The sequence below is a fragment of the Penicillium psychrosexuale genome, assembly GCF_028828465.1.
Source record: "Penicillium psychrosexuale strain IBT 29551 chromosome Unknown utg000002l, whole genome shotgun sequence".
Lineage (NCBI taxonomy): Eukaryota > Fungi > Ascomycota > Eurotiomycetes > Eurotiales > Aspergillaceae > Penicillium > Penicillium psychrosexuale.
In genome coordinates, this window is record NW_026643187.1 from 4734376 (window position 1) to 4748690 (window position 14315).

Below are 14315 nucleotides of genomic sequence, written 5' to 3' on the forward strand. Positions count from 1 at the left end.
GCCCATGTGGCTAGTTTGAAATTCAGGACCATGTTGCCTGGTAGGGGGAATAGGGGCACGTTGACAGTTTGCGAGCTGTTGAGCGAACCGTGGGCTTTTGACCCTGTGGCGTTTTAATGGCTGACGATATTATCCTCGTGTGCCCCTATTTCTACCTTTCAACTGACAAACTTTTCCAACTTCTAGTCATTCTTTTTTTGATATTTTTGGTTTAAATCACTTTCTTTGCATCATCAGTCACTCCTTAGAACTTTTCGATTGAGCAAAAGAATACGACAATCAAAGATGATGCGCTCCGTGATTTCTCTGGTCGTCTCGCTCGCTTCGCTTGTCGCTGCCATTGAAATCACCAGTCCCGCTGCGAACACGACCTACGCAGCCGGGTCCACCGTCAACGTCGAGTGGACTAGCGTTGATACCGATCCTACCAACTTCAGTCTTTATCTCTGGAACTTTGTCTCCTGGCCTCCATCTTATGTTCCGCTGGCCATCGACGTCCCCACGTCGGATCTGTCTTACTCTGTCCAAATCCCCTGCGATACCACCCCCGACTGGGGTTACCAAATCAGCGGTATCAACGGCACGAACGTCTACATCATCTACGCGCAGGGTGATAAGTTCACCGTCTCCAATGCCGACAACAGCACCGCCTGCGTGGACACTCCTTTGCCGACTACATCCATCTGCCCCAACGCTGCGGCATCTACCGTTTATGTCACAGTGAGCTCTACTCCCAGCTCCCGTCCTTTCTATCATCCATCCCACGCCCATCATCTATCCCACGTCCATCCTTCTCCATCACCTAGCACTGCCAGCATCTTGACCTCTGGATATACAAAGCCTGGAATTGTGCCTAAGACTATAGGTTGGTGCTCAGACTATTCCCACCCTGTAACCTTGGACAAGGTTCCCGCCCCGACTCCGACTCTTTCGGCGCCCAATGATACAAATGGATCTGATGCTTCGCCGGTCTTCACTACGGCACTGGGCCAGGTCACTGATTCCCCTGGCATCCTCACATTGACTATCACTAGCACTGCGACCGTGCTGGCTTGCCCGAACGTGCACACAATTTGATAGAAGTTTCTTTATCTGAGCAACCGGTGACTAGTTCTTTATGTCGATGTATTTTATGTAATACCGAACGAAGGAATTTATTTAGGGTAGATCGAAATCAATTTCCCCCTTGTACTTTTTGATTGTTTCTCGAATTCTGATCTTCTTTATTATTATTTTTTAGGTGTAATTTAGTGAAACATGGAGTCACGCTCTAGCAAGGTACTGTAAGCTAGTTAGCTTTCTCCGCGGTTATAGACTTCCTGTCGGCATTTTGGGTTTTAAGTAGCTCAATCCGACTTCTAATCTCCAATAGTTCTAAGTTCTCTAGAATTCGGGTATCTTTCCCTTTCCATTGCAATCGGCAAGCCATGCCTACTAAATGCATAATGTACAGCTGGTATCAAATCATGAGTAGAGTGTAGTGAGTGTAGTTGGTATGTGTAAGTATTTTGCAGAGTCCCCCTTCAGTTCTCTTTCGTATCCTGGTTCTCACGGAACGCCCTCTTCATCTTCTCCTTCTCCAACTGCTTCTCAAACTTATCACCGAGGATCTTAGCAACCCACTCAGTGACGTCCTTCTCAAGCTCCTCATCACTCTTCACAGGCGTATCACTACCACCCTGCAACCCGTTCCGCACGAATCTCCGCATATCCTCCAGCCCATTAATATTCAAAGCATACCCGACCGCACCGCCCGCCATCAACCCAAACGAGATCACATTGAGCGTAGCCAAATTCAGAGCCTCGAATGCGTCGCCCGCGGAGTTCGCGTGCGGCTGGTGGTACACCGAGCTTGTGTGGAAAGGCGGGATGCACGCGATGCGTTTCTTATTGAAGGAGCGGCGTGTGATTAATACCGACAGCGCGAAGAACGTCATTCCTCCGAAGAAAAGTTTGAGGTTTGTGTTTGTTTGCGGCGGTGGTTGCGCTACTTGTGTTTGGGCTGGTGGTGATGGGTTGGCGGGTTGATCGGGTGTCGCCTTGTCTTGAGGTGTTGGTTGGGGAGTCTCGGGTTTTGGGCTTGAGCCCCAGCCGAATAGTGATACCATTTTTATGCGCGGGGTGTGTGAGGGCGAGGGTTGTTTGGTTGGTGATGCGAATGCGAGGCAGAGCTGAATAAGCTGGAAAAGGATGAAAGTCGAACGATCGAGAGTTGTAGGATTGAACGGAGAGGATGACTGGGTATGATATTTTTCCGCGAAAATAACTCGAAGCACTGTATCTGTGTGGGACTTGTTTTGCTGTTCTCGTGAATGAAGCAAATCCGCGCGGAGGATATGGCGGATGTGCACGTGACCCGGTTCTCATCGAAGGTTCCAAAGTTGACTGCCTTCACGTTACGACAATTTTGTGGAAATTTGACTCATACTTCGGTGAAATGATGCCATTGCTTTCAGATAGACAGTACGCACAGGAATATCCCGTTCCGGAACTATACGAAGCAATGAATGGCTACATCTTAGATGAGGCCGAATGATAATCGAAGTTTTTAGGGCTAGAGCGTCGGCTGACTCGGGTTCTCTTGTCCTTGGGCGATTAAGTCAGATCGAAACTGTCGACCAGGCTGTCATTAAGCAAATTATCTTCTATGTATCATTAAAGCATAACGCCAATCAAATCGGAAGTATATAAAGTATGCAAAAACACCGTGGATGCAACTGTCAGAATAACAATGGCAGAAACCGAAATCCATTCAAACCATTTCAAAAAGCATTCTCATATGTTCATAATTCAGCGCGCTTCGTCAATATACTGTGCTCATAAAAAAAGTAAATCATAATAACATCAGAATAGATGCAATCCAAAAAGTCGTCAGGAAATTAATTCATATCGCCGGTGGTGATAAGCATATCAGCACGACCAGGCCGATGGAAGCGATCGATACCAAGATGCTCCTTGCCATCACGACCGACATAAATGCCAAAGCCGTACAAAGGCAGGTGGCGCTCCGAGGGCGGAGCAACAATAAGACGAGTAACGAGGTCAGTTTTGCTCCTCGGCTCGCGCAAGATTTTATCAGACAGCAGAGGCGACTGGTAAAGATAGCTCATCAGATCAGCCAAGGTTGTGATATCGTGTGGGAGATAGCGACGACGGCCCGGCCAGATTGCTATGAAAGATACGGCATATAGGCCACAGAAGGCAATCAAAGCGTAGAATGCTGGCAAATAGGCAGCGATGCGGATCTGGTCGTGGTCGGAGAACCAGAGGGCGATGAAGACGCCACCGGCGAGAATGGGGATGGCGAGAGATAGCAGGCTCATGAGGGAGATCCAGGCAACTTTGAAGTGGCGGTTGATTATGGCCTGGATGGTGACCTGGAATGGGTAGGAGGATGGGTAGGAGAGTAGAATGCTCCGTTCGGCAGATGCGCCGCTGGGGGATGAGAGCTCGGCGTATGGTTGGAGAGCTCGGAAGTATACGTCGACGGGTTGCCAGGCGAGGAAGAAGACGTTTCCGATTAGTGCGGGGATAAAGCTATATAGAAAATTGGAGGAGGAGAATGCACTTGTCGATGGGAGTGTTGGCAGCTTGGGAGGGAAGCCGCCCTCGATGGCGCTGTTGATAAAGCTAACGGCGACGAAAGCGATGAAGAGGGCGAAGACAATGAGAGTCCAAATAAATACTGGGACGTTGCGCAGGAACCAAGGTGTCCAGCGATAACGGGTGGATGGCGAGTATAGGTGGTGATCTTGTGGGTCATTGGCGAATGCACCGTTGTGCTCAAGATCAAAGCGAACCTTGGTAACTCCGTGTGGTTGATCTTCTCGGCTTTTGCCGGTCTGATGGAGAGATGGGGTGCGCACTGGAGCATCTACTTCGCCGATTCCATAGAAGATCTCGGCCTTGCTCGAGAGTTTCCAGTATCCCAGTCGAAGGACTCGGGGATCGAGGGATTCTCGCACTGAGGGAACTGTCTCAGAGTGCTCAAAATCGTGGAGGATATTTGATCGCTGAATGATCGAGACCAAATCTGCGAGGCTGACGGGATCCCACATCAAGCCAGACGAGCCACGAAGGAAACGGATGAAAAGCATGATCAGGCCTAGTGTCAAAACACCATATAATCCCACCAATGTCCAGCCCACGGATTGAACCGAAGCCCATCTCCAGACACCTTGTCCGTCAATGATATAGTACTTTGCCTGGAAGAGACAGCTGAGCAGAGGGATGGCGAAGAAGTTCGAAAGCCAAATTGTGAACAAAGAGAATCCAAACAAGGCTTCACCATGGCGGAAATGGGAGAAGTCGGGGAAGATGAAGTTCTGCGAGAGAATAGGCAGGCGGTTCATCACCAGACCTTGCCCTCGCTCTGCTGACATCATAGAAAAGGGTGCGATGCGATATACCGCAGCCTGAATAACGAATAACCAGATGATGATGATTGCGGCAGCTATCTGTGGCAGGAACTGCAGCACAAAATATCTCGAGTCGCCTTGACGCACGTAGTTCCACAATCCCTCTTCACCACGGGACCAAACATTGCAAAACACTATACCCGCTATCATGAGCAGACAGCAAAATATCGTGAGTGCCAAAGCCCACGGCCGCAGAACAAGAGGCAGGTAGTCCAAGGGAGGATACAACATGCTCTTCTCCGGCGCATCAACAGCCATGAAGGACTCGGGGTCCACTGACATTGGCGTTTGCGGCAAAGCCTGTGGTGAGGGAGATGTATACGACGGTCTCACTGGTGGCGTGTCATGTCGAATGGGGGTCCGCGTGCGGGTGAAATAACCGAGTCCCTCGTCCCATATAAGTCTATCGGTTGGATAGTCACCTGTCGTCGTGGTGGAAATAGAGTCATTCCTTTGGAGCCCCCGAGTTCTGTCTTGGGTGATCTGGTCGATTGCAAACCGGACGTATGGGGAGTCATCTGTACCTGGAGTCGGAGATGGTCCCGGGTAATCACTGGGGGATCGGCGAGAAGTCCCGTTTGATCTTGATCCATCGGATGTGGGACTGATGTGGGCCGCTCTGTCGTCTACGAACCGAACTGTGCTGGATGTTGGTGGGCGTTGGGACTCGCGATCTTCTTGGGCAAGCTGTATTTGCGACATGGCGGGTGATGGTGCATGGGAGTCTGGAGTCCTGAATCGCATGGCTGTTGCTAGACTCTCCGGACTAGAGGTTCGTTCTGAGAATGAATAGTAGTCGTCTGATGCAGCCACGGACTGTTGAGATTCTGATCGGGCAAGTTGCGGTTTGCTTGCTATATAGGAATCAGTTGACTTGAGTCCTGGAAGTTGTGCAATGTCTGTAATTAAAAAGACAACGGGGGAGGGGTTCTTATATGCACGTACTGTTAACGCTGCGCAGGCTGAAGTTTCTCGCCTGGTTCATCATGCTGGCTGGATATTGATCCCACGCGCAACGATAATTAATCTAGAAGCATTCCTCGACTCCCTTGAGATGCGAAGGGATTTTTCGAGGGCCAGCAATCGCTGCCCAGCGGGATTTTGTCTGCCATAGTGCTGGGTGACGTCTCCCAGCCACCCCAGCCACACACACTGAGATTTGCACTCAACAAACCAATAAAGATGAATTAAATTGGAGAGTTGAAACTCAGGCACTATCAATTTGATGAATCATACTAAAAATTCTATCGAATCAAAATGTGAGGAAGAGTTACGGAGGTGGTTGAGTTGTTTCGCGGCCCGATCACCAGCACATCCATCGCCTAAAGCTTGGCCTTCTTTCTCTCCAGGTCTCACCAGGTCTCACACCCGATCACCTTTCTTTTCAATTTTCCAATTTCAAGAGGTCAATTTCCACGGTAACCATCTCAAAGCCCTATAGTTTTTCTTGAAGGACCCCCCAGAACTACAATATAACCATATGGACTCTGCCTCGCGTCTACAAGTGCCACACTGGAGCTAGAAGGCAATAATTGCCAACAATTGCTGCTCTAGATAGCAGCTATACGCAATAAAAAAGCAGGGTATGTTCAAAAATTTGTCAATGGTTGCAGCACACGGACGCAGCGTGGTGTTGCAATTGTTGTTCTCCCTTGCAGGTATAAGTGGCTGGAACTAGGGCTTCACGGTCCGCCGAGCACATGAAAACATAAGGCTGTATCCAGGGCAGTATGAAACATGATCGAGGGCAATTATGTCTATTAGACAATGTTTAGGATTCGCATATCTGTCTTATTCAAAAGGAAGATTTCTGGGTTCTCGTTCGGTTATGGATAAACACGTTCAGAAAATCCTGACGTATGAATAGTTGGTCCAAGGGAGTTAGAAATCGAGAAACAGAGAGATGAACACGACTAATTATTCCGTTTGTTATTAGGTGCTGGATTTGAAATCGTCTGCCTCTACTCTGTACAACAAATAGTTATATGTGCTTTCCCGGTTCTGTTTGAAGCTTGCCATGTACCAATTGGGTGTACTGCGTAGGCTCGTTCAATTCCGATTGGTGGCCTCGTCATTTTATTTGGTGCGTCGTAAATTCGCACCATGTCCTGGGACTCTCCAAGAGATGACACTACCATCCTCTATTTGATTCTATTGATGCTATAAGCAGGCCGGGGTTATTGATTCCCTGCGCTCTGTGACTCCATTTGATGTGGATCTACCATTCTTGATCTCGAGGCCAATTCTTAACACATTCAGTGTGAAATTATTCTTATTTCTCGGCCATTATGGGAAAGGACTCTGTTCATACATGTCATGTCAGTAAGAGGTAAATCTGGCAAACTTGAGAGTCGATCAGCACGGAGGAAAGGGAAGCAGGACTTGCGCAGATTGCCAGCACCTCCAATCCCGATTCTAACATAGCGCTCTTGAATACCAGACCTCGATCGAGTATCCTGAACCCCATTGAGCCTAGGACTCTGCACTGACTGTGACTGGAGAAGAGTTACTCCGTCTAAGGTTTCTAACGGCAGTTGCCCTTCGTCGTCCTCGGATTTCTGCCGTTTTGGCCAACCGAGAAACCTCCATAGGCAGCGCATGGTTTTCAACCGGAGGAACGAGTAAACAACCTTGGTCGAGGGTTTATCAAATCAGTATTCTGACTCTTAATGTCTTGATAGATTTTACTTACGCTTGCTTCAAGGCTTCGACCAACTTCAAATGATCTTTGCATAACCCTGTCTCGTCCGGGAATAATAGCTAGTTATACGCCTAGCTAGCCGGTCCCTTTCCGTGATGCAACGGGTTACGCAGAACGAACACTGTACGACCATGAGCTTCAAATTTCCCGGAACAGCCAGAGTGGCTACTGTTTATTGATATAGGATGATATAAGAGGAAACTATGACATATCCTATATGATAATTTAGCCACCACCAGGAGATAAGTCAGTCACACATTTGAGATGGAGTAACGCATTCACTATGTGTGACAACATATGCCTGTAGTTTTTGCACGATTCACTAAAGCCTCTAAAGCCTCTAGAGACCAATGTGAACAAAGGGTTTGTCAAAATGGAAAAAATCCGGAGGACTCCTATTCTATTTACCTCAAAAAAGATCACCGTTGATATACTTCTATTTCATTCTAAAGCAGTATCTTGGGGATCAAATGATCTAGTGGTGTGTCCAGGTTGCAATGGTCACACGACTGTGACGCGATAGTGAAACCCCATTAGGAACTATTGGTCCATGTGGTCACAAGCTTAAGGTTAATGACCTGAAGATATCAACTGCATTCGGAGAGAGCCTATGTAGTACCTTGCATTAGCAAAAGAACGGAAGCTGATCATGATCAAAGATGATCAACCTTATCTGGTCTCCAACAAATAGAATGACATTTGGATATCCAGTTAGGGATTTGAGGTGGACCTGTTTCATATTTTTTAAAAAAGGTGGGACTGTGGGCCTCCGACGGTGATACTGAGAGTCCGGAGTTCAGGCCCAAGCGTTTCCGGGGCTAAATATCCCGGCTGATAGCAGAAATTGCTGTGCCGCGTTAGTGGATCAGACGGTGGCGAGATTGCGAGCAATGTTTGAAGGGTGTGCCTATGGATCGTAATATATGGCATATCATATGGAGACTTTTTAGAAACACAGATCTTGTTTCACCATGGATAAGATGAGGCTTCTGAAACCATGTACATATTGGCTCTTTGAAGACCCTAATCCGAAAGGAGAAATGAACTTCAGTCACTTGGTAGGAAAGGCAGGACCCAATCAAACACGGCAGAGAAAAAGTCGTGTTTCCTTACGCCGGTACAAGAATCAAGGATTCAAGAAGTTGGCAAAATAGCCAGCGGGTATAGCCAATGATCTTGCACCAGCCCCGATTGCTCCGACGGCCTTGGCAACCCCGAAGTGGCACTTCAACCGCGAAGGACGAATGAGAAGGCAGAACAGCTCTGCGCCAACGTCCCCGGCATTCCAGAGGGGAACCGTGCAGCGGGGCAAATTATTTAGCCTCGCGTTTGGATGTTCAAAGGATTGGAAGAGGAGGTCAAGAGAGAATAGAAAGCTTGATACGAGGAATGACAGAATAATGTACAGAGTAGATAGGAGGGAGTACGTGTGTTGTAGAAATAAAGTGGCATCATCTGACTGCTGCCTGAGGCCAGAAATCCAAACCTCCTCTTCTCTCTCTCTCTCCGCAGATTCTCTGGTTTATCTACGCTCTCGTCATTCCTTTATTCTTTTTGAGTCCGTCGATTCTTTTGCTTCTTTGAATTTCCTTCGACTCTTAAATTCTTGGCTTTCCCCTCATTTGCTTCTTCTTTACCCCTTCTTTGCTCAGAAAGCTTTTATTTCGATCACGGGTTCAGATGTCCCCAGCCAATGTGGTGTTAGAACCTCAGCTCTTGCGTCGCGTGTGCCATTAGGCCATTAAAAAATAATCGCTTGTCTTGTCCCTATCGGATTTCTCCTTTGGCCTGGAAAAGAGAAGGTTGGCCTCTTAGGGTCTTCCCTCACCATGTTGCTCAAACCCGCGACACCCCTCACCATCTTGCTGCTGATCGCCTTTGCGCTTTTGCTACTCTCATGTATCTCAACACCTATTGTGAAGGGAATTCCTTTAGCAACTTTCAAAGATGTCGATTATGGCGTCTTTGGATATTGCAAGGGTAGTACCTGTACCAATATCCATGTGGGATACACGAGCAGTAAGTCTCCCCCCTGCGTGTCTGCCTATTCTCCGCTAAGTTTCATGCAGATGATATAAGTAGCACAGGCGATGATTTCAATCTCCCTTCCGGTACTCGAAAGTCACTGTCCTCGATCCTCATTATCCATCCAGTCGCCGCCTTCCTGACCCTCATTTGCCTCTGCCTGGCCATTGCGGCCCACTTTCATGCGCCCTCCCACTCGCCGCGCTTCCTGTTGGCGCTTCTCATCTTGTTGCTGCCAACACTACTCGTGTCTCTCCTCGCATTCCTCGTCGATATCTTGCTCTTTGTACCACATCTAGGATGGGGTGGTTGGATTGTGCTGGCCGCGACCATCATCCTCACCTCTTGTGGAGTGGTCACCTGTGCCATGCGCCGAACCCTTGTGAGTCGGAAGGCAAGGAAGCGTCGGATCGCGGAAAATTCTGAGATGAGCGGAGAGAACTATTATAACCGACAGAATGCCGCTGCGGCTGCGGCTGCGCCCCCTGTTCCGGCTCCCATTGACCCCAAGGAAGCCTTTGTGTCGCACTCTCTCAACTCCGACTCGGGCCCAACATTCGCATCCTTCCACGTGGAAACGCGCGACAGTGATGACGATCGAACACCCCTCAACTCGCGGACTCCCATGAGCGATATCCCAGCACAACCGGACCATCACGGTGCTCCCTATCGCGGCCCGCAAGATGAATTTGGCAATATCCCGCCTCAGGGCCCGGGCCCGTACGGTGCTGGTCTAATGTCACGGAATCCCTCCGATCCCCGGGTTCGCCCCCAATATTCCGATGGCAGTATGGGTTCTCGAAGAGGAGGCGCGCCGCCTGGCTTCAATGGACGCGGGCGGGGTGGGTACCCTCCCCGGGGTGGACGTGGTGGACGCGGTGGACGTGGAGGACCTTACATGGGACATCCTCGCGGCCCCCCTGGCTCCCAGGGTGGCTACATGGGGCCAAATCCAGGCCGTGGAGGTCGCGGTGGAATTATGCCACCCCGGGGACCACCAGTCGGCTATGAGTCCGGTCCAGGCGGCCCCAACCGCGGTTTCGACGCATATGGTCGACCTGTGTCGCCTCCCATGGATGATCCTTACAGTTATGGGCCACCAGGTCAGATGCACCAGCCACCTCCCGGGCCCATTGGCATGGCCGTGTCACCGGAGACGGTAGGCCAAGCCATTGAGATGACTCCGCAATCTCGCCCGCAGTACGATATGCATGAGTCGACTCAACCAATGAGCAGCGTACCGCAAACACTGTCGATCGAAAACCACGGTGCCGTCCCTGAAAGCCCGACAAGCATATACAGCCGACCGAAGTAAGTCGGAATGCTACGAATACCGTTCCTAAGTTGACCACTAACCTTTGTTTAGTTCCTATGATCCTCCTCGCTCGGGCTGGGGTGCAAATGATCCTCGCACTGTGACCCCGCGGCCACCGCAACAAAACAACATCAGTACCAATTACTACGAGGACGTGGATCCCCGTTTCGCCCGTCGGCCATCGCCCCCCACTAACCCTGGGATCCCCCCCTCTCTGACGCCTGGAGCTACTCACTGTACGTACACTCACAGATCACACGTGTTGAAGGAGCCTTGCTGACATTCTCCTAGTTTCATGAAATCTATCGGTTTCTAAGTGTTAATCACGTTTGACACGATTCTTCCACCTCTTCTATGCTTTGCGATACCCTTTGCTTTTCTTCTTTTCTCTGGCTAAATTCCGATTACTTTTTTTCCTCCGATTTCATGGCACACTAGGTCATTTTGGGGAATGGAGTTATGGTGTCCTTTTATCTTCCCATTCCTCTATAAATGCCCTCTCTTGAGACGGCAAAACAATCCGCCACAAAACACGGCGTTGAGAATAGTAATTCTTTTCGCTGCTCAATTGTATTCTGCCTGGACTTCCATGTATAGCAGCAGGCAGATACGATGTACAGAAACAAATTTCTAAGATGTCTGGCTTTATCCAAGATCAACAGCATATGACGCTGCTACTGATTTGAACTTTTTTGTGTTTTCTTCCACTGAGTGGACTGTGAATTTTATCTTACCCGAATCCATGTACATTTCTGGTCTCTAGTACATTTGTCTATTCGCAATTTCCAAACATAAATAATTAGCTCTTCTGTGATCTCCGCATATGATTGAAACCTTCTCTCTCCAAAAGAAAGATAACCCTGTGCTATAACATAGATCGAGATCTTCAATCCTCCTTGCCAATCATGAATGGGAGTACTAATTCAGTCTGAATCGACATGAGAACAAGCCCAATGTCTCTGGTGGCGAAGATGACGACGAGGTATAGATGATTCGTGAGCGGAGCTGGCTTGATGAGATGAGCATGTTGCTTCGAGAGAAGCGTGAAGTTGAATGTGTGCTTAGGGTATTTCTAGAGGGTCTAGATTGGGAGTTGAGGAAGGCTCAACGGGATTATTGTCTGTCCGAGAAGGAGCAGGGGTCTAGGAAAATGATAGCAAGGAAGGGACGATGAATGATATCCTTGTTCTTTCCAAGTCATAGCTCAGGTTTGGGGTTATTCCTCTTTTGTTTTGTAGAGTTGACAGGAAACAGGGGGAACGGACTGCTTCATCGCGATAGACTAGGTAATCGCAAACATATTACGCTCATATTACATTTTTCATGGTTTTAGAGGCTCTAACTGGCTAGGCACTATGTACTGATTCTCACTTTGCCCTTACTTTTTGTTGAATCTATCGAATATAACTTTCATATCAATTATGACTTACTCCGATACGGTCTTACATTGTCACTGGATTTGAATTCAAAGAAGTATACAAACAATATCAGCTTATGGCTATTGATACCAGGCAAGCATTGGTTAGGCTGCACTAACATTATTCTATTCATTTTATAGAGTCCCTGAATTACTATTTAATATGCTACCCAGCACGTTGAACTTTCAACTCCTTCAACAACCACGATCACATTGGATACCTACTACAACCCAAGAACACAACCAACAAGGTATGACCCCTTAGCCCATGGCCAAGATTTGGTATGAAACAATGAGCTAACTAGGTCTCTGGTTACATTGCAGGTTGAGCATCATCAACCATTCTCCAAGTCACAGACATAGCCTATCCAATATTCCCCAACCAGTGAGATAGAACTATTTCTCATCCTTCAAAAACATAGCTAACAAGCTTAAAGTGACCGATACTCGGCCCATTCCGTCGCCCAACAATGCGCAGCTAGAGCATCTAGCAAGGCTCACAAGCCGTGCAAATCATCGCGCTCGTGAGTGCCGAAAGATAGACCAGGAGATATCGCGGATTACGAGCAACAAGGAAGCTACAATGACCGCGAATCCATACTTCCACTATACTCATAATAATGTCCTAGCGGCCATGGACAGAGAATTGGTGTCTCTCTGCAGAGAATTGAGGGATATGAAGAAAAAAGAAAAAAAAGAGGCCATGATGGAGCAGGAAATCTGGAACCAGATTGGTTGAGATGCCGAAAATGAGAACCAAGGCGTTAAGAGTTCGACGCCTATAATGGACAATGCCCTTCCCGGCTCTATCCTCGATATTATTGCGTTTACCAATAGTGCTACGAATTCATGCATTCATAGATGTATTTATTTGAATCTTCCATGGGTAGATCTATAAGGTCAATCTTCTATGCTAGACCGAAGCGTATATATCGTTTCTAGTTAATACAATGACAGCACACTCAATAGCGCTACTATTTCCCTTTGGGGTGGCATTCTCACAGATATGGGCATGTCTGGTATAGATTTACCAATCATGAGAAGTTTCAGCTCCAGTCAAATTATCGTATGCTCGTAGCTCGCATTTGATACTGAGAACTGAAAAGCTCTAACAAATGCTAGAGCTATGTGACAGCTGGTAACTACATCACACGGCAGTCTAGATTGAAGTACCGAGAAATCCACTATCTAGTAGACTTAGACCATTAAATTATATTGAGATGGTGCGATATCAGTGTCTGATATGTAGAATACAGGAAAAATCCGGTACCATGCCATTTCTGCGCCACATCAACAAGTCCACCAGAACAACTTGATGATAAAAATTACCACAGGGTACCTGTGTACTGCCACTCGACACCGCTCAGGAACCCCGGAAATTTATTTTGGTTACTAGTCTCCATTAGGAAATAAAGAGTATAAGGATAAGAGATTTGTTGATGTTTAGATTACTGAGTATGGGTATAATGAGATTGGTTGTTTCATAATGTATGCATTGCTTGACTATCTACAATATATCGGAGGTTTATCTGTTCATTGCGCATATGGATCGTCGGCCCGATGCTGGGCCGTCGGACATCTCCTCAAGTCACTTGATATTCGATCATTTCAATATGATTCATAAATCCACTAGTTCTCCTATCAAAATGACGATCTCCTTAGCCACTATGAGCACCTCTCTAACTTCTTCCAGGACGTTCTTTAAAACATCAACGACCGCCAGTAAATGTCTCCATCTCTGTTGAAGTCAATGCATCGGGGGTGGCGGAAAGTGGCAATATCATGGGCGTAGATAATCAGTAAATTGATCGTCCAACGAATGCTGGCTTCATTAAGTGGACTTTTGGAGCGGGCGGCATCGACTTTCGTTAGGACACTCTTAAGCTTGGTCGAAGTCGGAATAGAAAGGATATACGCAAGCTCCTCGTCTTCTTGGGTTGCGTTCAGATTCAGTATATCGACTTTCTTAGTATCAAGGTCGCCGACGGCGAGGGTTGGCAGCTTCTGAGTTTCCCTTCGTGAGTCGTCTCGAGTCAGGCGACCGTCAAGAAAGTCTTGTACCATGGTGGATACCTGCTCAAGTTCATTGTGATGAGCCTTGAAAATGAGGTCGAAGACCTTTTGTCGAAGGTTGAGTTTCAACGGCAGGATGGTTTGACTTGGAGGATTAGATGAATAGGAAATAATACGGTTGTGCCATCTCACAGGATGGAGCTCCCAGCGAAGGCGCGTTTGATACCACGGAGTCGACGCTGCTCTGAACCAGTCAGACTATTTCCAGAAAATTTGCCCTGGTATCCTTACCATATTTTATATCGGAGTGCAGTTTACTAGCAACATCTAGTGAGAGGTGTGCGACGTCGACAATGTATGCAAATCCTCGGGGAGGTACAATACACGAATAACATATCGTACAGTTTCAAGCACTGAGCTACCATA

General features: G+C 47.8%; 6 protein-coding genes across 6 annotated transcripts; 3 read left to right on the plus strand and 3 right to left on the minus strand.

Annotated features, from left to right (window-relative positions):
* Positions 1–285: 285 nt before the first annotated feature.
* Positions 286–1077, plus strand: N7518_002920 (GPI anchored serine-threonine rich family protein; the record flags this gene model as incomplete). Its single annotated transcript, XM_057183847.1, has 1 exon — positions 286–1077. The coding sequence occupies one exon, from the start codon at positions 286–288 to the stop codon at positions 1075–1077; it is 792 nt and encodes a 263-aa protein (XP_057045297.1).
* A 446-nt stretch (positions 1078–1523) lies between these two features.
* N7518_002921 (uncharacterized protein) lies at positions 1524–2108 on the minus strand (the record flags this gene model as incomplete). The annotated part of the gene is made up of 1 exon (XM_057183848.1): positions 1524–2108. The coding sequence occupies one exon, from the start codon at positions 2106–2108 to the stop codon at positions 1524–1526; it is 585 nt and encodes a 194-aa protein (XP_057045298.1).
* Positions 2109–2879: 771 nt separating this feature from the next.
* On the minus strand, positions 2880–5406 carry N7518_002922 (DUF3433 domain-containing protein; the record flags this gene model as incomplete). The annotated part of the gene is made up of 2 exons (XM_057183849.1): positions 2880–5272; positions 5364–5406. The coding sequence occupies 2 exons, from the start codon at positions 5404–5406 to the stop codon at positions 2880–2882; spliced, it is 2436 nt and encodes an 811-aa protein (XP_057045299.1).
* A 3542-nt stretch (positions 5407–8948) lies between these two features.
* On the plus strand, positions 8949–10758 carry N7518_002923 (putative pH signal transduction protein PalI; the record flags this gene model as incomplete). Its single annotated transcript, XM_057183850.1, has 4 exons — positions 8949–9138; positions 9189–10455; positions 10511–10695; positions 10751–10758. 4 exons carry the CDS (start codon positions 8949–8951, stop codon positions 10756–10758), a joined length of 1650 nt encoding a protein of 549 aa, XP_057045300.1.
* A 1281-nt stretch (positions 10759–12039) lies between these two features.
* N7518_002924 (uncharacterized protein) lies at positions 12040–12615 on the plus strand (the record flags this gene model as incomplete). The annotated part of the gene is made up of 2 exons (XM_057183851.1): positions 12040–12127; positions 12314–12615. 2 exons carry the CDS (start codon positions 12040–12042, stop codon positions 12613–12615), a joined length of 390 nt encoding a protein of 129 aa, XP_057045301.1.
* Positions 12616–13577: 962 nt separating this feature from the next.
* On the minus strand, positions 13578–14183 carry N7518_002925 (uncharacterized protein; the record flags this gene model as incomplete). Its single annotated transcript, XM_057183852.1, has 3 exons — positions 13578–14034; positions 14082–14128; positions 14181–14183. 3 exons carry the CDS (start codon positions 14181–14183, stop codon positions 13578–13580), a joined length of 507 nt encoding a protein of 168 aa, XP_057045302.1.
* Between the last annotated feature and the right edge of the window lie 132 nt (positions 14184–14315).